Source organism: Citrus sinensis, chromosome 8, assembly GCF_022201045.2.
Source record: "Citrus sinensis cultivar Valencia sweet orange chromosome 8, DVS_A1.0, whole genome shotgun sequence".
NCBI classification, from domain to species: domain Eukaryota; kingdom Viridiplantae; phylum Streptophyta; class Magnoliopsida; order Sapindales; family Rutaceae; genus Citrus; species Citrus sinensis.
Window position 1 is genome coordinate 10,522,057 of NC_068563.1, and position 25,892 is coordinate 10,547,948.

A 25,892-nucleotide genomic window follows, 5' to 3' on the forward strand; every position below is an offset into this window, starting at 1 on the left:
TAATAAGTAAATTTATTATCAATTAATATTATAGTTGCCACTCTATATAATGTTGTATAAATTTTCAATATTATATTATATTTTAAATGTGACTCAGCTCAATCAAGCTACATTCTTGCCAAACGATGCCTAAACGAGTGATAGAGGGTGCGTTTGAGATTGAGGTTGGGCAATTATAGCTTAAAAGCTATAATACTAAAGTGTTTGGTAAACACTAACTACTGTAACTTGTAAGCTATATTGATATAATATTTTTATTTGTATAATGAAAAATCTATTATATCTTTAATAAGTTTGTCATAATTATTATTTAAAATTTATATTTACTATATATTATTAACTTTTGTTTGATAGTTATAAATTTTTTTCCACAGTAGCTGTAGCTTAGCAGCTGTAGCTTAAAAGTTATAGTACCTTAATCCCAAATGAGATCAAAATATCTCCTTTACTGTCATGAGGAATATGAATATTTTTTAAGGAAATTGATGCATGAGAAGGCTGACTTTACTTCTCCTTTCATATTCTATTGATAGCCTCCATTAGGTAACCAAAAACGTAAAAACAAAAACAGTTGACATTAACGAAAAAACAAAGACAGTTGACATTTTCTAACTTCCTCATTAATTAAAATGGAACCAAAATTTGTCTACAAATACCAAAGAGCTAGATCACTAGTCTATTACAAAGCCCCTAATATTCATCTTTCTAATACTAGCCTCATAAATTTTTGTACCCTCCTAAGTAACAAAAGGCAACTCAAGGCTCTGCGAGACATGACGACAGTGAAAAGCAATCAAAGACCAGCAGCAACGATACTGGCCGTTGGCACAGCTACTCCTCCAAACTGTTTCTACCAAGCTGATTACCCTGATTTCTACTTTCGTGCCACCAACAGTGAGCACAAGACCGAGTTGAAAGAGAAATTCAAGCGCATATGTAAGCATGGATTTACAAAAATTAATTTACAATAATTTTGTCTTATTTCATTTTTGCTAACTAACGTTTTGTTTCGGATCAAAGGCGAGAGGCAACCAATTAACAAACGCTATTTTCATCTTACTGAAGAGATCCTAAAAGAAAATCCTAATATGTGTTGCTATAATGCCCCGTCTTTGGATGCTCGTCAAGCAATGCTGATTGATGAAGTACCAAAACTTGGTAAGGAAGCCGCCTTGAAGGCCATCAAAGAGTGGGGACAGTCCGTGTCAAAGATCACTCACCTTATATTCAGTGCCTTTTATGGCGTTGACATGCCTGGTGCGGACGTCCGTCTGGTGAAGCTTCTCGGCCTCAAACCGTCCGTTAACAGACTCATGATTTATAACCAAGGCTGTTACATGGGCGGGACAGTCATCCGCCTTGCCAAAGATATTGCAGAGAACAATCCCGGTGCTCGAGTTCTTGTAGTATGTTCTGATATCAGGGTTTTGGACTTTCATGAACCGTCCGAAACCCACTTGGACGTCTTGGTTGTGCAAGCTGTTTTCGGTGATGGAGCTGGGGCTGCAATTATTGGTGCAGGTCCTGATATCTCCAATCACGAACGTACACTGTTTCAAGTTTTGTCTTGCACACAGACGACTATCCCTGACACTGAAAATTATATCACCGGCCAATTGAAAGAAATGGGCATATATGGTCATTTATCATTGGACGTGCCTGTGGCAATTGGGAAGTATATAGGCAAGTGTTTGTCGAATGCAATGAGTCCAATTGGAATTAGTGACTGGAACTCATTGTTTTACGTACTCCACCCTGGTGGTGATGGCCTCATAGACCAAGTAGAGAAAAATCTCGGACTGGGAAAGGATAAACTTTGGGCAAGTCGATATGTGTTAAGGGAGTACGGAAATGTTGGGGCGGCATCAGTGTTTTTTATTCTTGATGAGGTGAGGAAGAAGAGTTTTGAAGAAAGGAAGGCCACCACGGGTGAGGGATTGGACTGCGGTGTGTTATTCGGATGTGGACCGGGTTTGACGGTGGAAACCGTTGTGTTGCAGAGCTTCCCTATTGATTCCACCAACTGGTGACAACTATGCATATGCAGTTGTCTTCATTGGCTTGGTTAGCCATTAATGTTTTCCTTTTGTTTTCAATAAATGCCTCCTAACTCCTATGTATGGAGATTTACATTTTTTTAAAAAAATTACAAATGATACGGCGCTTGCTGCAGGGTTAGTTTGCATATCGTATCTCTATGTCCCTCGTATTGTAATAATAAAAAAGTGATTTTATGATTAAGATGGTGTAGTTTAAGATACTTCTATTATAATTAATTGAGGATATCTTTATAAAATTTTATTACATTTTACTACATTTATCTTAGGTAGCATTCATTAGTCTGAATTTTAAATAAACATAAATGTTTGAACCTAAATATCATGCCAGAACAAAGCATATTGAACTTGATATGCACTTTATCAAAAACAAAGTCCTTGCTGAGGAGCTAAACATTTATTATATACCAAGTGGGAGCAAATTACAGACATAACGACCAAACCACTTTCGTTCATCCATTTGAGCTATCTGAGATCCAAACTCAATGTACATACTTGTCCCTTGAGTTTGAGGGGGGCTGCTAAATTAGCATTCATTATTCAAAGCATAATAAGACTAAACTCAGAGGTACACGTGTCAGTACTGCCATGTCATCCAAGGTGACTAAGCAACATAACAACTCAATTGACAGCTTAGCATAGGTGGTTAAGTTTGCTGAAATACACATTGTGTGTACGTGTTGAAGTGCAAATAGATCTTATAATCTATTAATGTAATTAGTTATAAGTTGTTTATCTCCAATGAATATACTATATATATATAAGTTTAGCTTCTTCAGGACCAAATTTAAAGTCTTTCAGAAAGACTTAAGTTTGAGGAAGACTGTTGAAAATGAAACTGAACATGACTCAACTCATCTTGGAGTGACAGCTAGAATGTCTCTGAATACAAGACATGCAGCTCACTTAGGAATCATGATGAAATCAGCACATGATAATCTGGAATATCCTAGCTGGCAAAACTGTTATGCAGAGCTTCCCCAACCATTGATTAATTGATAGATTTTAGAGAGAATGAAAAATGTAATTGTTGTGCAAATTTTATTGAACTCGCAAATGCATAAATCTATTGTAGAATAGATCAATGGTGACGAGTGTCGATCCCACGAAGAGGTGAATTTTAATTATGTGTAGAGTTAATTTTCTAAGTGGGTGATTGAATTTGTGGTGAAAGTGATTTAGATTACTTTAAATTAAAATGGCGGGAATAAATTGAAGTGAAATCTATTAAAATGAAGCACTTGGGTATTTAGATCTGTATCAACATGTACCATGGGCTTAATATTCCTTATTAGTGCCAATTAAATCATGAGGGGGGTTTTCACTCCTCGTGAACTACACTTTAATCAATATGGTGTTAAGGGCTTATCGTGCCAAATAGTAATAACCTTGCACTATGGAGTCGGTTATACCAATGCGGTATCTAGACAACATTATTGCTATCTGTCGACGAAAAGTCAAAACATCCACATAAATCAGAGGGGAAGAGAAAGTAAATTTACCAAATAAAGCCCATGGAACATGTTGAGACTTCACCTTCAACCCAAGCTTGGAAGAAAATTAGCTGCTCATAATTGAACTAGGGGTAAATCATGGCCATCGGATTAAAACAATTTGGATGCCCACGATTGCGCCACGTGGCAAGTTCTGATTGAATAGAATACATCATCAAGGTTGTTATTTCGTGTATATGTATGTACCGTACGCACAGTTTTTGGTCCACTAACATACTGCCACATCACCGGTCAACACCACATCAATATTTTAGTGCAATAGGATCGTGACACATTATCGGTCAACGCCAACTCATCAGTCAATGCCACATAAGCAGTCAATACCACATCATCCGTCCAATCGAATGTTGCCATGTCATTGGTTGGTGCCACATCATCGGTCAATGCCACATTATCAGTTAATGCCATGTCATCGGACCGTATATGTGAACAATGTCGTAAACAGTACCATGTACAATACCGTACATGTGAACAGTGTTGTTTACCATTTTATGCTCTTCTTAAGGTTTTCGACTGTACTGAGTTCAAAATTATTGTCTGTTTTGCTCTCTGATCTTTTGTTAATTGTGAAATGATCATGATACTCCTAAAATACATAAAATACTTAATTAAAATAAAACACGCATAATTAAATCATGAGGGACTTAAATATATAAAAGTAGGAATGTTAGTGAGATTTGAAGTGTAAAATGATGATTTTCTTCTTTATAAATATACACTTTCTATCACTCAACAATAATTCATTATTTTCAACTAGCAAGAATGAATCCAGAATACAACATGATTTTAGCTGTGAGTATTTATAGGCTTCGATCGAAGCTCCTAGAATTTTCTAGTTCAATAACAAACTTGTAAACATATCATTGTGATTGAAATAACAAACTGAAAATGCAATGAATCTTAACCATCTACACATAACTAACTATCTAACTAATCATTGGTTGGGGAAGCTCTGCATATCAGTTTTGCCAGCTAAGATATTCCAGATCATCACGTGTTGATTTCATCATGATTCTTAAGTGAGCTGCATGGCAAGATGAGTTGACTCATGTTCAGCTTCATATTCAACACCCTTTCTTAAACTTAAGTCTTTCTGAAAGACTTGTAGTTTGCTCCTAAAGAAGCTGAACTTAGGATAGGTAAGTGGCTCAGTCAATACATCAGCAACTTGATCATTGCTAGACACAAAAGCAATTTCAACTTCTTTTTTTTCAACTTTATCTTTGACAAAATGGATATCAATTTCCATATGTTTAGTTTTTAAAAGGAGATAGGATTTGTTGCTATAGTTGTTGCACTAGTGCTGTCACATAATAGCAGAGGTGCATTTTATAGCGTTATTTTCAGCTCTGTAAGAACAAAACACACCCAAGTTATTTCTGTACAAGCTAAAGGCATGACCCTGTATTTAGATTCTGTTGAGGATTTTGAAACTACACTTTGCTTCTTTGAACTTCAATTGATCAAATTTTCTCCCAGATAAACACAATAACCACTGGTTGAATGTCTGTCATTAGGATCATTGCCCCAGTCAGCATCTGAGTAAACCACCAAATCTAAAAGACTTGATTTCTTGAACATTAATTGATAATCAACAACCTCTTTGAGATACCTCAGTACTCATTTGCAAGCTAACCAATGAGGCTACAGAGGATTTGCCATGAACTGACTTAGTTTGTTAACTGCATAGGCAATCTCAGGTCTTGTAATTACTGCATATTGCAGTCGACCAATTGCTCTTCGATATTTTGTTGGTTCATGAAAAACGTTTCCAATGTTCTTGCTCAATTTTTCAGTGGTTGCCAGTTGTGTGTCAGCTCCTTTGCAGTCCTTTAAATCAAACTTGGCTAGTAAATCTTTTATGTACTTTCTTTGAGACAAAATCAAGGTATCATTGTTTCTAATAATTTTAATTCCAAGAAAGAAATTTAGCTCCCCTAGATCCTTCAGAGCAAAGGTGTTGCCTAAACTGGAAATAAGTTTTTCTATCTCTGCATTGTTGCTGCCAGTAACTATAATGTCATCAACATAGATCAATAACAAAGTTAAATCACTACCATTCTCTTTATAGAATAGAGAGGTATCTAACTTTTCTCTGACAAATTCCCAAGATTCAAGCACTGACTTTAATTTTTTAAACCAAACTCTTGGACCTTGTTTCAAACCATAAAGAGCATTTTTCAACTTACAAACATACTTGGGATGAACAGGATCTTCAAACCCTTCTGATTGAGGCGTATACACTATTTCAGTTAGCTCACCATTTAGAAAAGCATTATTGATATCTACTTGTCTAAGTCTCCAATTATTTGTAGCTGCAAGACTTAATATAATCCTTATTGTAGCATCTTTTACAACAGGACTGAAAGTCCCTTGATAATCTATCTCTTCTGTTTGGAGAAACCCCTTTGCAACAAGTCTGGCTTTGTAATTTTTGATGAATCTATCTGAATTCTACTTCACTCTATAAACCCATTTGTTACCCACGAATTTCAAATTCTGTGTTGGGGGGCACCGGACACCAAGTTTAATTTCTTATAAGTGCATTGAATTCTTCTTGCATTGCTTGCTTCCAGTTTTGATCATTCAATGCTTCAGCAACACTTGAGGGGGTTTCTAATGACAGGGTCTTTTGAGTATTAAAGATTTTTGGTTTAAATATGCCAGCTTTTGCTCTGGTTATCATAGGGTGAGTTGGTTTTAGGGATTCTATGAACATTATTCATCTATCTATTTGCAGCGTTTTTCCCAATTTGGTCATATCAGTTAAGAATAATATGCGAGTTGTTGTTTCTTAGATTAAATAGGCGGTTTGAAGGTTAGATCCTTCCAGTGTTCCGGGCCCTAATGATTTTCCGCGGCCTTTTCTTTCAATTATGATTCGTGAGTTAAACAATTTTTCAAGTAGAATTAGATCCTTCTGAATTTAATTATTAATTTTATTAATTTGATTCCAAAAGTTCAAGAGGCTTTGGTAGTGTTAAGGAAATTATCCCATATCGAATAAGAATAATTATTAACTACGCTAATAATTTATATAAGCTTGAGGAGTTGAGGCCCAACTTTTGAGTATGAATTAGATTTATAGGTTTCTATAAAAATTTGAAAAAATTCAAATTAATTTTGAGCACATAGATGAGCTCCATAAGAAAAGTCGGGCAAATTTAACTTTGCTATTGCAAATTTCTGTTTAAGCTCATCCTTTAACATTGCTCCAGTCGGAATATTAAACTTAATGCCTTCACAAGAATAATTGAATACCAAGAATTACATCCATGTATATTCAAAAAAAAAAAAAAAAGAGTTGTTTTTTACCATGATTTGATCACATTGTTTACCATGATGAAGATTTTTAATTTGAAATTTGTCAGTTCAGCTATCAAACATCGTGGTACTGATTCATAATGGTAGACCTAATGATAAATAAGTTAAATAACAAACTAATAATACTAATAAATATGTTTAACAAAAAAATAACATTAAGTTAACTTCTTAATATTTAAAATAAGTTTGGTCAATTTCTTATAGAGAATGGTTTCATAAATAGTTGGTACTTTCATTTATTCTATTACCATTTGTCGTTATTAATCTGAAATGATTGACTTCAAAAATTTTCAAAGTTTTACAAGGTATAATATTAAACCTACATAAAAATTTAGATAATTCACATTTTTTCAAAAGTATTTGAATATTAAATTAAGTTATTTAATACTGGGAAGTGTCCGATACCTTGCATCTTAGCTTGCAACTTGAAAAGTCAGAGTTCCGACTTAAAATATTTAACATAAATATGCCTTTATATTGAAACAATAATTGAAAGCCATGTGCTTTATCTGTTAACGAACACGTCTTTATTAATTTTTAAGTATAAATTAAATAATGTCAGAATAGCATGTTAACAATGAATCATTATAATACCAGATGGAATTCATCGACTATGCTAAACATCAAGTTATATTGATTGTTTAGTTGTTGTTCAAATTGATAGATAAGACTTAACTTGCATACAACTAGGCATCAAAAAATTAAAGTAAATGCTTCTTAGTCTTTTTTTTTTTCAAGTTAATGACGAAACCGAACGCGAAGATTTATAAAAGATAGGGAGATAAAAGTGTTTGAATAACTGGAATATTATTAAATATAATATGAATATCAAAATTAGGATTTTAAGAGCCTTATATACTAATCCTAAATAATGTAAATTTAATAAAATAGGTAAATTCAAATTATTATTATTACATAATAAAATTCTACTAATTGAAAAAAAAAAACAAACAATACTACAAAAAATGATATCTAAAAAATGATATCTAAAAAAATAAAAAATCTTAAAAGTAATAGAAAAAGTAGGAAATAACTTAAACTAGAAAATGACCATAAAAAAGAAAGAATTTCTGGCCGAATTATAGCGCTTATATTTGTTTCGTTGCAAGCCTAGAAACGATATATTGTATGCCCCATATGAACACCTGTAGTTCAATTTATGACCTCGCAAAAGTATTCTACTCATCCTATACTCCGTTCTACAATATGCAAGAGAGGTAAGTAAAGTTGAAATCAATTGTTTTATACTCTACCTCACGGGGGAATTTGAACTTGGTTTGACTAGGCAAAAAAACCTACTTGAAGAGAATTTGAACTTGAGTTATTAGCTAAATAAAACTACTTGAAAATTACTAGACTCCTGGTGGCAAATACCTCTTAGTGACCTCTCTAGCGATAGCTCTTAACTTTAAAACAATAACAGTTGTGAAACATGCATTACTGTTAAACTTGCATGTTGAACAAGTAGAGTTTCAATTTTAATATTAAGCTTAAAATTGCTTTCAGAATAACTTGTCAACAGGATATGATTAATACATCGTCTTTATACAATATGAAACTCTTTAAAAATGCTTTCAGAATGACAGAATAAATTATTTGGCTTCTTTTTTTGGTTATTTCTTGGGTACCTAAAGAGAAAACAGTACGACATAAATAAAATGAGGAGAAAAGTCCGAAGTCTCATGATCTGCTTCAGGATTCAAGGTTTTGACACTGAAAATTTGGACAATTATCATTCGAACTCATTATCAGAGGATTGACAATCTTTTTAAACGCTCAAGCTGCATCCTGACAGTTAAAATCTGTCCTTCGTGGAAGAGGGCATCATAAAATTCCCGCGGCGACTTGGTGCAGACATACACCAAACTCTGCAAGGCTCTTCTCATTGTTGTAATATTACAGTTCAAAGCAAACAAACAGGGTAAGATAGCCACTCTCAAAATCATCAATAAATGGTAGATCTCAATATTTTTGTGAAATAGTCCAATCCACCACTTCATTTTATTCTCCTCACCGGAACTGCAGTGCAACGTTAACAATATTTTCACCAATACCTGGATCAAAATCTTTGAATATTGGAATGGTGCTTCCATCCTGGAAGATAACCCACTCAACAAAATATGACTTGGTAACGAAAATAGAGCCCTTGGAACTACTAAATAAAATCAAACTGCGCTCCATAAGATACAGGAAATCAGAGGGTCTTATTACATTTGCCATACAAAACTGCAGGGTACATAAGCTTCTGCCATAGCTATGCCGAACGCCTGAATGTGATGAAGCAGCCCTTATCTGGCTTCTAAATTCAGACAGAGAGACTTGCCAAGGTCCATCCATGGTGGCATTTTGTCAAACGTTTTGGATATTCTGTGACATACATCATCACCAAGCTTACCAGACCCGAGAATCGTTACCACCAAGATTCCAATTTGGCAAAGAGGGAAATAATCTTTAGAACCAATGTGCTTAAAAATAAGCTCTTTGATAACATTCCTGCAAGACTCAGTTACTCCCGAAGAAATCATATTTATTTTCAGTGATTGGTGCCAGTCAAAAGGAAAAATGAAGTAGAAGAAACCCTCAGTTGATTGTTCAATCACTTTCTGCAATCTGTTAGTATCACCGTACTGGAGGACCAAATGTTGGGAACTCAAAAGAAATTTTGGAACCTTAATGATACAAGTACAACACAGTACTTGGAAAAATACAGATGGTGAGTTCTTGTATGACTACTTATTGAGGGCTTCCAGTTTCTCCAAGACCTTCATACCAATAGAAAGCAACTCAGAACTCCATTATCTCCTACCATCAGAGACAAGCCGATTGTCAGAGATAGAGGCCAACTTCCCACTTCTTGGAGCATTTATACTGCCCAATTTTCTTGCCCAGTCAGCATCAGAGTTCAACAAAAGATCGATGGTATTTGGATTGTTGTATTTCTTCCACACACCAAGGTCACTCAAGCAGAAATCTCCATTACTTCTATAGTTATTAATGTCCTGGCTTTGAAGGCATCCAAGGTACTCAAGTACATTTGCGATCTTATCCTTGCAGCAATCCCAGAAGTAGACCAGAGTCTGAACAGAAACCCCGTTTTTACAAATTTTATCCTCTGGATATTTTGTGAGATCTAAATTCAATCCATCTTCCAACACATATTCGGAGAAACTTTTATGAAGATGGAAATCCGGAATCTTTCTAGCAGACAATGATTCACCAGTGATATTCTGATGCCTCTTTGAGGCATTTAACTGTTGAATCATTCTCATCAATTCATTCTGATCATCTGATAAAATGTCAACTTCGGTACAAACAAATTCATAGAATTGTTTTGATTCATTCTTTGCCAGTGACTTGGCATTTCCTAGAAACTTCTTCTCCTGTGCAAACAGCTTCAAGGCCCAGCCTTTGCTCCCAGGTGAACCAAGAGAGTTGGAAAGCACATAGTTGAGAGTAAGATTACATGCTCCTTAGAAATTTTCCATCTTCCATAACAAATCCACCGTCTGAAGAATATCTCTTCTCAGTCTTTGCAATATTTGCAACAGCAATGTAGCTCCCTGATTCTTCTTCCAATACCAGAAGCTTGTCAAAGCAGTTTAAAGAATTCAAAAGGTGGCGCTTCAAATCTATGGAATGAAATTCTCTAACAACTTTTACCATGAATTCGTTATCTTTCAGCTCATGACAATGACGAGTACAACTCTGTTGAAATTCTTGTTCAATTTTATTCATTTCTTCGCTTCTTCTAGTTAGATCAGCAACTGTATGAGCGTGCTGTTTCCATTTGTTGATGTATTTGAAACCAACGTCAAAAAGTTTTCCTTCGGAACAAGCAGCCAAACATTCTGAGAAAGATTGCCCCTGCCATATACATTCGCTGCAAGCTCATATTGTCCTGCCAGACAAACAGCTTTTTCTAGCACAGCTTCCTCACATCTTTTACAGAAATTCCTCCCTGCAAGAATAAAAAAACTAATCTGATTGTCAAATTTACAGCTTCGTAAGTCGTACAAAAATATCATCAGGTTTTCCTTTCAACATTAACTAAGATAAACTAGAGCAAGAACTTCTGTGGAAAAAGATTCTGCAAGAGCAGAAAAAAGATTAATGCAAACAAAACCGCGAAGGTAAATTTAAAATAGATGCAAGTTACACTTTTGAGTGCTCATCACGATAACAATATTGATCTATCCATAAACCGGAATTGTAAAATCTGTTTAGCCCATCTAATGTAGAACTCTCTGTAAGATTGCAACCATTTCAAGTAGACTGCATACTCGAATTGTCGCAGCATGAGATAAGCTATAAACAGTATAGAGCATAATGTCACGGGATGAGTGTTTTGCGCAGCTAACCCGTGCGGCACTTAGACAACTTTGCCGAATGTTGCTAAGTAAGCCTAGAGATTCTCAAACAAGAGAAGAGAGCAATTGAGCCAAAGAAACTTGTATTGCACAAAGAGAGATTACAGTGCTTGTTGGATACAAATGCTTAATGCCATCCCATATTTATAGGGGAGGCTTTGCCTAACTTTGCCTAACTTCACCTAACTTCACCTAACTTTGCCAAACTTGGTCAAACTCTAGAGTATTTTACAATTTCCTAGCTATTTGCATGTGCTGGAATTGTATAAAGTATTCTAGAATATTTACATGTTCACATGTGCTAGAGTTGCCTAGAACCTTCTGGAATTGGGCCAAGCTAGCACTCTTGGCCTTGTGTTGGCTCTCTAGCCCGAAATTGTGGGCAATTGGGCTAGCGAATTGGGCGGTCCGCAACAATAAGCTAGATATATGTACAACACATAAAACTAATTCTCGTGCAACAATGAAAACAAATTTTATAGCCGAAACCACAACCAACAAATAGTATCAAGTGGGATTATCTACTGAGATAACAGGTTCCTTCCTAATAAAGTACAGTATATTATTTTAGACTGCAAGAGAATATTTTGATATCTCATTGTCATCAATATATTTGATAATTAGGAATATCAACAATTACTTCATTGTAAGCCATTATCATTTTCTACACCCTTTATCTGCGGAAGTGCAATTAACCACACTTTTTAAGTTATTTCAAAATCAAAATATTCAAGAGAACTGGAAACATAAAATCACCAACCTCGAGCTTACATCAAATCAAGAGCTTATCTGAAGTTTATAACTATGCTAAAAATACAAAATCCCAGCATCCAAAGTTTGTCCAAATACAACAATCAGAGAGATTGAAAATGATTAGATAATGTGAGGTTCAGAAATATGATACTAAACTTCAGATATAACACAGCATTATATTCCATCAACACTAAATATCAAATTCATACCTGCTCTTTCATACTCTCCCAATGGTTTCAAACATTTCAGCAGCTTCCCTGAGAATAGCATTAGCCTCTTGAGGGTTTGAACTGCAAATATGATCAGCCTTCACCTTGAGGCCAGTTGCTTTAGACATTTGTTCCCAATTGGTATCCTTGGCTTTTTCAAAGCATCCAGTTGCCATTTCATAGTTGTGCACTTGTGCTCATAAAACAGCTTAATATGTTCGAGATGTGGCCAAGAACAAAATATGAAAATAAATTAACAAATTAAAAAAAAAAAAAGACAGAGAGAGAGAGAGAGAGATGAAAGTTTTAAAGATTACACAAACCTTAATGCCTTGCGACTTCCACTCCTCTGGGCTGCTTCGTATTTGCATTGCTTGTGCAGGTTTATCATCCAACTGCCGGACTTGAAGAAGGGACCTTTTCTTCCAATAGTCAAACATAGGTTTTGATAACTCCGCCATATGTTCCCAAATCCACAGCCTTTGCCTTGTGCGAGTGATGGCCACATGTAGTTGCTTCAGTTCAGAGGAAAAGACATTGTGTTTAGCTTCATTGAAGCTTGGAGAGCACATAGATGCTATCGAGTCTAGCAAATTACATTGCTTCATATATTCATACACCACTCTTCATTGATTTTTAAGAGGTGAAGAGCCCAAAAAGTTGTACACCAGCACATCCTATACAAGGAGATAGCGTAGTCAATGGAAAAAATCAGGACTCATAATAACTACCGATGAAGACGAGGCATGAGAACTGGGATACATGAATTAAAAACATTTTAGACAATCAAATCCAAGTAAGACTCGTGCTTTCAAAGGCTGTTGCAATCAAAGTTGGTGTAAACTTTGTCAGTTGCTCATTATCATCTTATTGGACAATAAAATAGCTCTTACTGTTACATTTTACGCTCTTAGAATTGGTAATCTTCTTGGTTTTACTTGTGTAATTATGTACTTGTTTCTAATCAATGAGTGTGTGCTAGTTGTTAAAATGGTAAAACCTCAAACTGTTTACAAAAGCCGGAGGTTTGAATCCCGCGTACATAGGTGGGGAGAGGCTTTGGTTTCCATTAGTGTTATAGTCAAATAAATAACAAGAGCCAACTAAAAGTGTTCAGCTTTCATGTAAAAGGATAAACCTCTGGAACTCAAATAAATTTGAAACGGAACTATAGCTTTGTTAAGTTGGAATATCAAATACTTTGCAGTATCTTGTTACTTCAAACATGCCATCAAAGCATAACATAGCAAGAGCTTCAATATGTTTTCATTCTCACCTAGAAGAAGAAACTGACTACTGACATACAACACACCCCTTGAACTAGTTACCAGAAGTTAGAATTTTATTAGTTAATGGAATTTGAATTTTATTTAATACATTAATTTTAATTCAAATGATTAAACAATTCTTGGTGAACTTATGTAATTAATAAGAAAAAATATCATACAATGTTAAGTAAATAAAAGCACCAGGTCGGCCATACTATTATTTCCACCCCGGCATGGATCACCTCAGCCAAATGGTACAAGCAGAAAACGGGGACAAACATGAGCTGACCAGAGACGAGTACCAACCAGGGCAATATACCGACCAGAGGTATATACCGAGTCGATACCCATCCCCAAAAAAAGCGAGAACACGATCCCACAGAATCACGGTAGTTGCGCTTTTCCCAGAACCGTTGCGGGAGACGCGAGATCCCACGTTTGCCCATAATGTAGCAGTTAGAGTCCCATGAGGGGTTACCACCACCCGAAAAAGAAGGGATGAAGGGTAAACGAAAACGTGGGACAACGGCTATAAAAGAAGAAGAAATCGATGAAGAAAGGGATAGAAAAACTTAGAGAAGGGAAAACTCTGCCAAATTGTATCCAGACACTTTTCAATACCGAGAGTGAGCCAATTCTAAGCAATTATTTGAACCCTAATTGCACCGTTTTCCCGTAAACACCTTATGCTAACTTAGGCATCAGAGGGTTTACGCCGGCAAAACCACTGGCGTCTCTGATCCACTTTTGTGAACGCAGGCTTAGTGAGAAAAAGAGGGACAATTCCAACTTCAGTGGCTAGAGCAATCGTTGAAGCAAGAAGGAATTGATATCTTCATTATTGATAATGTGAACGTTGGTGTAAAAATCTGGTCGGGCAAAGGGCGAGCAGATTTCAACATCAACATATGATATATAAAAAATAACATTAAAAAGTATATATATATATATTTATCTATGTATGTCAAAAAACATGTGTTAGATATATTTTTATTTTTCATACTTTGTTAAGGTATACATTATAAAAACTTTTAAGTAATCAAATAATTTATTTATAACTTGTCATGTTTAACAAATAAATATAAATACTATTAATATTTATGAGGTTATATATGTCAAGATATCATACTTCAGACGTTTTCTTTTAAAAAAAAAACCTAACATTATATTTAGATATTGAAAAATAAAAATAAACATGTCATTTAAATATATACATTCAAATCTCTTTAGACTTCAGCCAAATTCAGATCCATTCAGGTTTCAGGTAAAAAAGCAAACACTACCAAAATATACATATGTTGTGGTCAGTTTGTGTTACAAAAACTTAATCTAGAAAATTAATCTTAGATTGTTGTACCTGCTTTTGAAGATTTAGCAAAGTTAAAATTTCCTTACTTAGATCAAGATGCTCTGCACAAACAGCTTTGATTGGAACTATTGGTTTCATATTGACCTGTAAAAGATGAAACATGAGCGTATACTCAACTATGCAGAATTTTCACAAGATACTGTCCATGGATTGAAGCATATTGAGCAAATTTGAAATCACTAACTATAAGGAATATTACCAAAGGCCAATAATCCCAACGAGGACGTAGCTATATTCACAATCAAAATCACAAAAAATCTACTATCAAGTTCAACATCTGCTTCATGAGAATTTCACACGATAGTTACACCCTGAACTAAAATGTCTACATTCTAGTAAAGCACAGGCGTAGTATGGTCCATCTAACAAAATTCCTATATTCCCAAAGGATGGTTCATTGGTTGGACTCTCGTAGTAGAAGCAAGAGGTTGAGGGTTCAAGTCCAATAGGATGTGTTTAACTTAGGAGTGCGGTGGGGTGCAATGTAACTATTTAGGGAAAAAAAAACCATCTCTCATCTGAGACAAGCATACTGGCAAAAGGCATGTGCTTTAAATCAGAATCTCGAACTTATCTCAATATAAACTATCATTGCCCAAAGATAGTAGGAGGAAAATAGTTAAGAGGCTTAAGGGCTAGAGCTTCTTCATACATCATACTTTCCGGAGCAGAATACTAGGAAGTAGAACAATAACACTAAATATCTTACTTTGCTAATTATACAAATAACATCACTGAATGATAAATAAAAAAACGAGTATCTGCACGGCATTCACACTTCAGGAAGCCGGAGCAAACCCCAAGATCATGTAAGATTTGCTCAACCCGCTTGACGGTTCGAAGTCCAGCAGATGAGCTTGCAGCTTGCACCATTTGCTCAAGTGCACAAGTCCTCGAATAAACACGAAGCTGCAAATACTTCAGCAGATAAGTCATTAAAGGCCTGGGATAGAGGAGATAAAACTTCATAAACGAAAAAAAAAAAAAAAAATTCCAAACAGCCACTGAAAATTGGTTATCTCCTCTACGCAAACCTTTGATGCGAAAATGATAGGACCACAAGATAACAAAATTACCCCCATTAACCATGTTTTTACTTCCATTGACTGCTGGAACCCGCGGGTGGTGGGGGGTGGAGAGAGAACATAAATAGGAATCAATCGTTCAACATACCGTTCGCAGAGAAGCAATATTAGAGCCACTATCAGCAATTACTGAAGCATATTTTCAACTTCGTTAGATTTAGGGTGGCCAAAAAAGCTTGAGCCGGCCTGCTACAGTCCTGCGGCTTCGGCTTTGGCTCAGCTCTCACACAAGCTAAAGAAAAAAAATTGGGACAAGTTTAATCTCATTATTTTTTTAGAAAAATAAATTTATATATTAGAATAATATAATTAAAATTGAAAAAATAACATAAAATAAAAATTTTTAATTTTTAATTTATAAATTAAGGATGATTCAGAAAAGCTAAAATTATAATACTAAATTTTCTCTTATGCGTTAATTCATTAAGAGAGTGCTTGAATTAGAGAATTTAGTATTAATAAAATTAAATTTTTAAGTTTTTATTTGTTTTATTTATTCTTTTACTTTGAAATATTCATTTCCTTTAATTTATTTATGATTATAACAACTTGTTAATTATCAACTCATTTCAAATTTATAATAATATAAAAAATTAAAAAAATAAATAAAAACTCAAGCGTTTATCTTAAAGTGGGCTTCAACCTGAGCTTAAAAAAGCTCATCTAAGCCCACTTTTTGTTATACCTACTTTGATTTTATTTCATTGAGATTTTCCCATTTTTATGTAATTTTACGTGTTTTGTAAAGAAAAAAGATATATCTAAATAATTTATTAAACAAACTATAAAAAATAAAAATCAATTTAAACTTATTTATATTTTGATCATTATATAATAAAATAACACTTTCGTAATTGTTGCGGAAGCGCGAGGTTGAGCAATTATCAATATTATAGTGAGTATAATTTCTAGAGAAATATAAATGTGGTGTAAACAAATGCATAGAAAAAAACACAATAAATTTTATGTGGGTCGGCGTAAAGCCTACGTCCAAAGGCAAAGACTGTAAGATAATTTTACTAATAATGAGAATTTACAAAAGTGAAAAAACTCTCAAAAACTCAATACCCAATACACCCAATTTCCCTTAACACCTAAGGAATTTCTCTACCAAAACTCACTTGGAAATCTCACAAAATTTGGATGCTTTACAAATGCATTCTACTCCTCTATTTATAGGCAAAGCTTACAATATGAATGCATGAAACAAACTTTGGCCATTTTCAATTTTAATGGCTTTGTTGTGACTTTTGGTAAAGAGATCATGCTAACAGATGCAATTGGATCACGCTAGCTCAACATTAGTGTGCTTGAAATTTGCATGCTAGCTGGCTCATGCAAGCATGTGATAAGTAATTTTCGATTCAGAAAGAAAAGTCAGAGAAACAGAGAAGGAATATGAATTGATTGAAAGGGAAAAGACATTTTTAATGCTCCAAAAAAAATCTCCCAGTACAAGTTCAATAAGGTCTCTTAAATAGACTTGTACGCATACCAAGAAATTGAAAACTACAAAGGAGGAAAAATCACTTGAAAATAGGAGCATGAACAATTAAAATGGAAACGTGCACAATCGCCACTACATACATGCACCCACCACTATATTTTATTCTGATTAAGAAAATAACCATCAAAAGAAACTTGAGCCTCATGCATCTTGAGCACATATCATTCCCCACCCCTCGGAATCACCTTGTCCAAAAGGTCAAAGTGCCACATTCACTTAACCAATATAGGGTGGTGTGAATGGTGGAGGATCTTCAATCATGAACAGATGTGGCGTTTGGTAGTGATGACCAGGAATAAATTTCTCGTCACAATAATAACATAGCCCTTTTTCACGTCGAGCCCGTGCTTCTGGGTTAGTCAACCGCTAGATAGGAGTAGTGGCATTGGCTGTTTGGTTTGCCTTAGGAGGGGGGCCCAAGATCCCAACAGAACTATTTAGAATTGGTTGTTGCATCACGTAAACAGGTGATGGTTGAGAAAAGTGTTCAGTGCAACGGTGGAGAGAATTCTACTCCTTAATCAGTCTTGCCACACCAATGGCATTAGCCAAGGTATGAGGTTGTTTAATCTTGTCATCGAGTCGGATTTCATCATGAAGACCTGCAATGAAACATCCAATTAAAAAAGTTTCAGGTAAGCCATTGATTTGATGAGAAAGCTTTTCAAAAACGTCCTGATACTCAATCACCGAGGAAGTTTGTTTTAGGCGTGTTAAAGCTTCTGAAGGATCCTCCTAATCCGTTGGACCAAGACGAAGCAATATAGCTTTAGTATATTCAGTCCAAGTCTATGGTCCTTTGAACTTGGCTAGCCAGCGATGCCACTGGAGTGATATTCCTTCGAGATGGAAAGAGGCCAATTGGACTTGCTGTTCCGAAACAATGTTTTGGAAATCAAAGTATTGTTCGGCTTTGTAAATCCATCTAGCAGGGTCAGCACCACCAAACTTTGGAAAAGGAAGTGTGAGCTGAGAATAGAACCGATCTGGTTTGGAGGTGGAAAGTGAGGTAGGTTGGTGTGAAGGGATTGTGAGCTATGGCGAATGGGTTGATCTCCCTTTCTTGGGAAGTGTGTTGGAGACGTAAGGATTGAAGTTCGGTAAGGATCGTTTGAAGGGTGGTGTGAACTTGGTCAAAATTGGATTTCTTGAACCTCTTCACGAAATTCAGTGCTGGATTTATTGCATGTGGCCATGGATCGTTGGATGCTTTAATACCACTTGATAAGTAATTTTCAGTTCAAAAAGAAAAGTCAGAGAAACAGAGAAGGAACATGAATTGATTAGAAGGGAAAAGACAATTTTCATTCTCCAAAAAAAAAAAAATCTCCCAGTACAAGTTCAATAAGGTCATATAAATAGACATGTACGCATACCAAGAAATTGAAAACTACAAAGGAGGAAAAATCGCTTGAAAATAGGGGCATGAAAAATTAAAATGGAAATGTGCACAACCGCCATTACATACATGTACCCACCACTATATTTTATTCTGACTAAGAGAATAACCATAAAAAGAAACTTGAGCCCTATGCATCTTGAGTACATATCAACATGCTTGACTTTTCAATAATTCTCCACCTCGGCAAAAATTTAGTAAATCTGAGCCGACTATCAACAAACCATCCTCCAATTTTTATTTTCTCTGACTGCTTTCAAACGTGTAGGATATCTGCGGGATTCTCTGCAGTCTTAATTTTCTGAAGTAGAATCTTTCCCTCATCAATAATTTCCTGCACAAAGTGAAATCGTATGTCGATGTGCTTCGTACGCGCATGATAAATTTGGTTCTTTGTTAAATGAATAGCACTTTGACTGTCGCAATATACATTAATATGCTCTTGTACTAATCCCAAGTTTCAAGCAAGTCTTGTAACCAAATAGCCAATTTAACAGCCTCTATAATTGCCATGTATTTGGCCTCTGTGGTCGACAGTACAACTTTAGACTGTAGTGTAGACTTCCAAGTGATTGACCCTCTAGGAAAAGTAAATACATATCTGGTGGTTGACCATCGTTTGTCCAAATCACCAGTATAATCAGAATCAAAATACCTAATCACACTTTGACCAAGTGTATCATTTCGCTCAAATAGTAAACCAACATCCACGATCTTCTGAATGTACTATAGAATCCATTTTATAGCTTGCCAATGTCCTTTACCAAGATTATGCATAAACCTGCTCACTATACCAACTGCATGTGAAATGTGAGGCCTTGTACATACCATTGCATACATCAAGCTACCCACTGCATTTGAATATGGAACTTGTAACATGTATTCTTGTTTCGCATATGTCGAAGGAGATAATTGTGCAGAAAGCTTGAAATGAAAAGCCAATAGGGTACTTATAGGTTTTGTCTGCTCAGTCATGCCAAACTGCTATAGTACCTTCTTCAAATATTGCTTCCGAGATAAGTTAATTTTGCCACGAGCTCTATCTCTGCATATTTCCATGCCAAGATTCGTCTTAGCTTCACCTAGATCTTTCATCTCAAATTCTTAATTGAGTTGAGTCTTTAACTTCTCAATCTCATTTTTACTATTGGATGCTATTAGCATATCATTGAAATACAAGAGCAAATATATGAAGGATCACTCTTATCACTTGCGAAAATATACACGATGATCAAATTTATTTCTTGTGTACCTTTGCCCTTTCATAAATCGATCAAATCGCTTATACCACTGCCTCAGAGATTGTTTCAATCCATAAAGTGACTTTGTCAATTTGCAAACCCAATTTTCTTTTCCAGCAACCTTGAATCCATTTGGCTGAGTTATGTAGATTTCCTCTACCAATTCACCATATAAAAATATAGTTTTTGCATCAAGTTAAACTAGTTCAATATCAAATTGTGCAACCATGGCTAGCAAAATTTGAATAAACGAGTGTTTCAAAACTGGAGAAAATACCTCATTGTAGTTTATTCCTTCCTTCTGAGTGTAATCCTTCACTACCAATCTAGTCTTGTATCGAATTTCATTTTTATGAGGAAATCGTTCCTTTTTGTATATACCCATTTGCACCCAATTGCCTTATTTTCCTTGGGTTGTGTAACTAACTCCCAAGTTTTATTTTTATGAAGAGAATGCATTTCTTCATCCATTGCTCTCTTTCACTGTATGCTTTCTGAGTTACTTAATGCTTCCCTGTAAGTGGAAGGAACATCATCATCTACAATTGGAAGTGCATAGGCCACCATATCAACAAAGCAAATAGGCCTGCGAATCTTTCTATATGGCCTTCTATATGCAATTGAATCTTGTTGCTGTGAAGGTTCCTGGGTCAAAACCTCTTCTTCATCATCGGTCGATGGAGAATCAGTATCTGTCTCATCGACACCAGCTAGATCAGTTTTGACCTTTTTAAACTCCACCTGCTGCAAAACGCTACTGGTCTTGTCATCCTCTTGAGAATCTTTTTATTTCAACATGGATGATTCATCAAAAGTTACATCTCTACTGAAAATAATTGTTTTCGTAATAGGACACTATAGACTGTTAGCCTATATGGCTATAAATATTGATTTTGATGATAACAAACCACATGTATTTATTAAGTAAAGATTTATGAATTGTGCTTTTATAATAAGAAAATGATGTTATGGAATTAAAGCATTTTGGACTAAAATGAAAGTAATTTTAAAATCTTTGATAGTATTTTAAATTTCAGATTTGGACCTATTTGAAACTATTTAAATATTTTTGGGTCATTCTATAATTTCATAAAGTTTGGGCGAAATCATAATTTCAGAAAGGGTTAGGATTAACGAAGCATTATTTAGAAATTCTGAATTGGACCTATTTGTAAAGTTTCATAACATTTTAGGTTATACTATAGTTTTATAAAGTTTTGGGGTCAAATTGAAAATTTAGGAAAAATTTCATTGTAGCAGGTTACTGTAGCAAGTGGCTTACCGGATTCTGAAAACCAAAAATTCGGATACGGGCAGTAAACATCTAAAACGAAAACGACTTACCGGATTTCATAACCAGCAAGCCAGATAGGCAAAATTCAAATTTTTACCTTAACGGTAACATAAATCCGGCTTACCAGATTCCATAAACGGCAAACCAGATACGTCTGGAATGTGAGTAACAGCTAGTTTTTAAGCTCAAACTATAAGAACTCAAATCCAACTCATTTTGAGGATCTCCAACAAGCAAAAACAAAAAGCACACGTGATATCTTGAGCCTTCAACTTGCAAAAGACAAAACATTGAATCATTCATTGTTCTTCATCTTTGAATATCTACTTATTGAGTGAGTTTGATTGTAACTTTCATTTCTTCATTTCATTTGTAAGAGTTTGAGTGTGTGAGACACTTGAGTGAAGAGATTGGGAGATAATCTTTTTGTTGTAAAGGTTTATTGACACCTCGAAGTCAATTGTAATCGGTTGAAGCCTCGGAAAGGCTTGGATAGTGAAATCCTCAAGCTTGGATTACTTAGAGGCGTGGACGTAGGCAGGGATTGCCGAACTACGTAAAAATTCGTGTGTTTGTTTCTCTTCTCCCTTACTCTTTAATTATTGTGCTTTTATTAAACTTATTGCTTTCAATTTTTATTAAGGCATTAGATTGCTTGTTGTGTGGATTTGCTAGGTTAATTTTTAAATTTCCAATTCACCCCCTCTCTTGGGTTGCACACTTATATTTCATTTGGTATCAGAGCGAGGTGCTCTTATTTAGATTTAACCATCTAGAGTTAAAGATCAATGGCAACTTAAAATGATTCCACATTTAGGGAAGGGCAGTCCACCACTAGACCATCTTACTTTGATGGAAACGATTACCCATATTGAAAAACTAGGATGAGAATTTACTTGTAAGCCTTAAATTATGAGATTTGGAAAATCGTTAATGATGGTCCATTCATGTCTTTGACTAAAAATGAAGAAGGAGAAGATATTCCAAAACCTTCACGGGATTGGAATGAATTCGAAAAGAGAAAAGCTTCTCTAAATTCCAAGGCCATGAATGCCTTGTTTTGTGCACTAGATAAGAAAGAGTTTCATAGAGTGTCTAGTTGCGAAAGTGCTAATGAAATTTGGCACAAACTTGAGGTTGCCTATGAAGGCACGAACCAAGTGAAAGAATCTAAAATAAGTAGGTACACTCGACAATATGAATTGTTCCAAATGGAACAAAATGCAAATGTGTACTCTATGTATACTAGATTCAATGACATAGTGAACACTTTAGGAGCCCTAGGAAAGACTTTTTCAAATAGCGAAAAGTCAAGAAAATCATTAGGTCTCTACCTAAGGAATAGAGACCAAAAAGGACTGCCATTGAGGAAGCCAAGGATTTAAATGTATTACCTATTGATGATTTAATTGGCTCTCTCATTTCATATAAAGAAGATTTGGCAGCTGAAAAAGGGCATGAGGAAAAGAAGAAAAACATTGCTCTCAAGGCATCAAAACGTGAGAGTGATGAGGAAAGCGAAATAGATGATGAGGAGTTGGCTATGTTGGCTAGAAGATTCAGAAAATTTTACAAGAAGAATAATGAGCAGAGAAAGTTCAAAGGCTACAAGAATAAGAAGGAGAAGAAGGAGCCAATCACTTGTTATGAATGCAAGAAGCCCGGACACATACGACCGGAATGTCCTCTTCTCAACAAACTCAAGAAGAAAGCTATGGTGGCCACATGGAATGATAGCGATGAGGAAACAAGTGATGAGGATGAGCAACAAGAAATGACAAACTTAGCTCTCATGGCCGTTGGGGAAGAATCATGTGATGAACTTGATGAGGTAAGTGTTCTTCCTACATATGATGAATTGCATGATGCTTTTAAGGATTTGCATGATGAGCTAATGAAGATTAATAAAAAGAATATATGTCTTAAAAAGAAGATGATAGAGCTTAAGAATGAAAATGATTCATTTAGTGCAAAGATCATATGCTTAGAATTAGAAAATAAAACATTGCATGATAGTATTGCATTATTTGAGAATTCTAGCACTTCACATGAGCACTTAGAGTCACATATGAATGACTTGAAAAATGAGAATGAAATGCTTAGAAAGAAGAGCAATGAACTAAATGAAATTGTGCTAAAATTCACAAATGGGCAAAAGATGTTGGACAACTTGCTAAACTCACAAAAATGTGTATTTGACAAAAGTGGCATAGGTTTTAAACCGAATTTGAAACAAAAATTTTACAAGAGTTATTTTGTGAAGAATACATCTATTAACAATCAAATTGTATGTCATTATTGCAATCAAGATGGCCATATGAAAAATAGATGTGCAGTAAAGAGAAATGCATATTATGGTGTGAAATGTGTTTGGGTTCCGAAAGGAACCATTGCTAACTCTCAAGGACCCAAAAATGTTTAAGTACCTAAAACTTAAGATTTTTCCTACAGGGCTCAAAGAAGAAGAAGAATAAGTGGTACTTGGACAGCGATTGTTCAAGACACATGACAGGGAATTATTCTTGGTTCTCGTGCTTTACTAAGATCGAAAATGGTGGAGATGTATCGTTTGGAGATAATTCAAAAGGAAAAATCATTGGGATTGGAAATGTAGGTAATGTATCCTCTACTCTCATTGAAAATGTGTGTTTGGTTGAAAACTTGAAACACAATTTGCTTAGTATTAGTCAATTATGTGATAAAGGATATAGAGTTATCTTTGATGAATCAAAGTGTATTATTGAGAATGCATGTGATGGGAAAGTCTTGTTTGTAGGAAATAGATATGTTAATGTCTATACCATTAATATAGATTGTGTATCAACAAATGAAAAATGTCTATCTGCATTGCATGATGATGGTTGGTTGTGGCATAGAAGATTAGGTCATGCAAGCATTGATTTGATTTCAAAAATCGTGAAAAATGATTTAGTAAAAGGTATTCCAAAAATCAGTTTTCAAAAAGATAGAACTTTGTGAAGCATGCCAATATGGAAAACAAATCAAAACTTCCTTCAAAAGCACGAATCATGTCTCTACTTCAAAACCACTTCAATTGCTTCATATAGATTTGTTTGGACCTTCTAGATATGCTAGTTTATTCATATAGATTTGTTTGGACCTTCTAGATATACTAGTTTAAGTGGCAAATTTTATGCATTTGTAATTGTGGATGATTATTCTAGATACACATGGGTATTGTTCTTAGCTAATAAGGATGATCCCATTGATGCATTTCGAATTTTCTATAAAAAGGTTCAAAATGAAAAAGGTTATTCTATTACTTGTATTAGAAATGATCATAGTGGAGAATTTGAAAATCATGCATTTGAAAATTTTTGTAATGACTTTGGCATTGAACATCAATTTTTATCTCCTAGGACTCCACAACAAAATAGAGTAATAGAGAGAAAGAATAGGTCTATTTAAGAAATGACTAGGATCATGTTGAATGAAAATTCTTTGCCTAAGTATTTTTGGACCGAAGCCGTCAACACCGCTTGTTATGTTTTAAATCGGGTGTTGACTAGACCTAATCTTAATAAAACTCCATATGAGCTTTGGAAAGATAGAAAACCCAACATTGGTTATTTTAAAGTTTTTGGATGCAAATGTTTTGTTTTGAACACAAAAGATAATCTTGGTAAATTTGATCCAAATTCTTATGTTGGCATCTTTCTTGGTTATTCAAATTCAAGCAAAGCTTATAGAGTTTATAACAAAAGAACTTTAGTTGTGGAAGAATCTATGCATATTATATTTGATGAGACTAACCCCTCCTCTACGGAGAAAGTCATTGTTGATGATAATGCAGAAGAAGAACAACAAGAAGAAGCATCAAATGACAACCAAGAAGACGCATCACCTGGAATTCAAGAGGAACATCATGAAGAACCAAATGTAGAACAAAATGAAGGTACTTCTCAAATACTCCCCAAGGAGTGGAGGTATGTTTCCTCTGACCCTAAGGATGTAATTTTAGGAGATCCCTTACGAGGTGTTACCACTAGATCATCTCTTAGGAACACATGTGAGCATGCTGCATTTATTTCTCAAATTGAACTAAAATCCTTTGCGGATGCGAAAATGATGAATCTTGGATCATGGCAATGCAAGAGGAGTTGAATCAATTTGAGAGAAACAATGTGTGGGAGTTAGTTCCTAATCCAGAACATCAATCCATTATAGGTACTCAATGGGTATTTAGAAACAAAATGGATGAATCCGGTGTGGTTGTAAGAAATAAAGCTAGATTAGTGGCTCAAGGTTACAACCAAGAAGAAGGAATTGATTTTGATGAAACTTTTGCACCTGTAGCAAGGTTAGAATCCATTAGGATGTTGTTAGCATATGCATGTCATAAGGATTTTATTTTATATCAAATGGATGTCAAGAGTACTTTCTTAAATGGATATATTATAGAGGAAGTTTATGTGAAACAACCTCCTGGTTTTGAAAATGAAAAATTTCCAGATCATGTGTATAAGTTATCCAAGGCTTTGTAT

General features: G+C 34.9%; 1 protein-coding gene across 1 annotated transcript; it reads left to right on the top strand.

Annotated features, from left to right (window-relative positions):
- The first annotated feature begins 685 nt into the window (after nt 1-685).
- On the top strand, nt 686-2,236 carry LOC102629616 (chalcone synthase-like). The gene is made up of 2 exons (XM_006487453.4): nt 686-936; nt 1,021-2,236. The coding sequence occupies exons 1-2, from the start codon at nt 774-776 to the stop codon at nt 2,028-2,030; spliced, it is 1,173 nt and encodes a 390-aa protein (XP_006487516.2). The 5' UTR covers nt 686-773; the 3' UTR covers nt 2,031-2,236.
- Nucleotides 2,237-25,892: the final 23,656 nt, after the last annotated feature.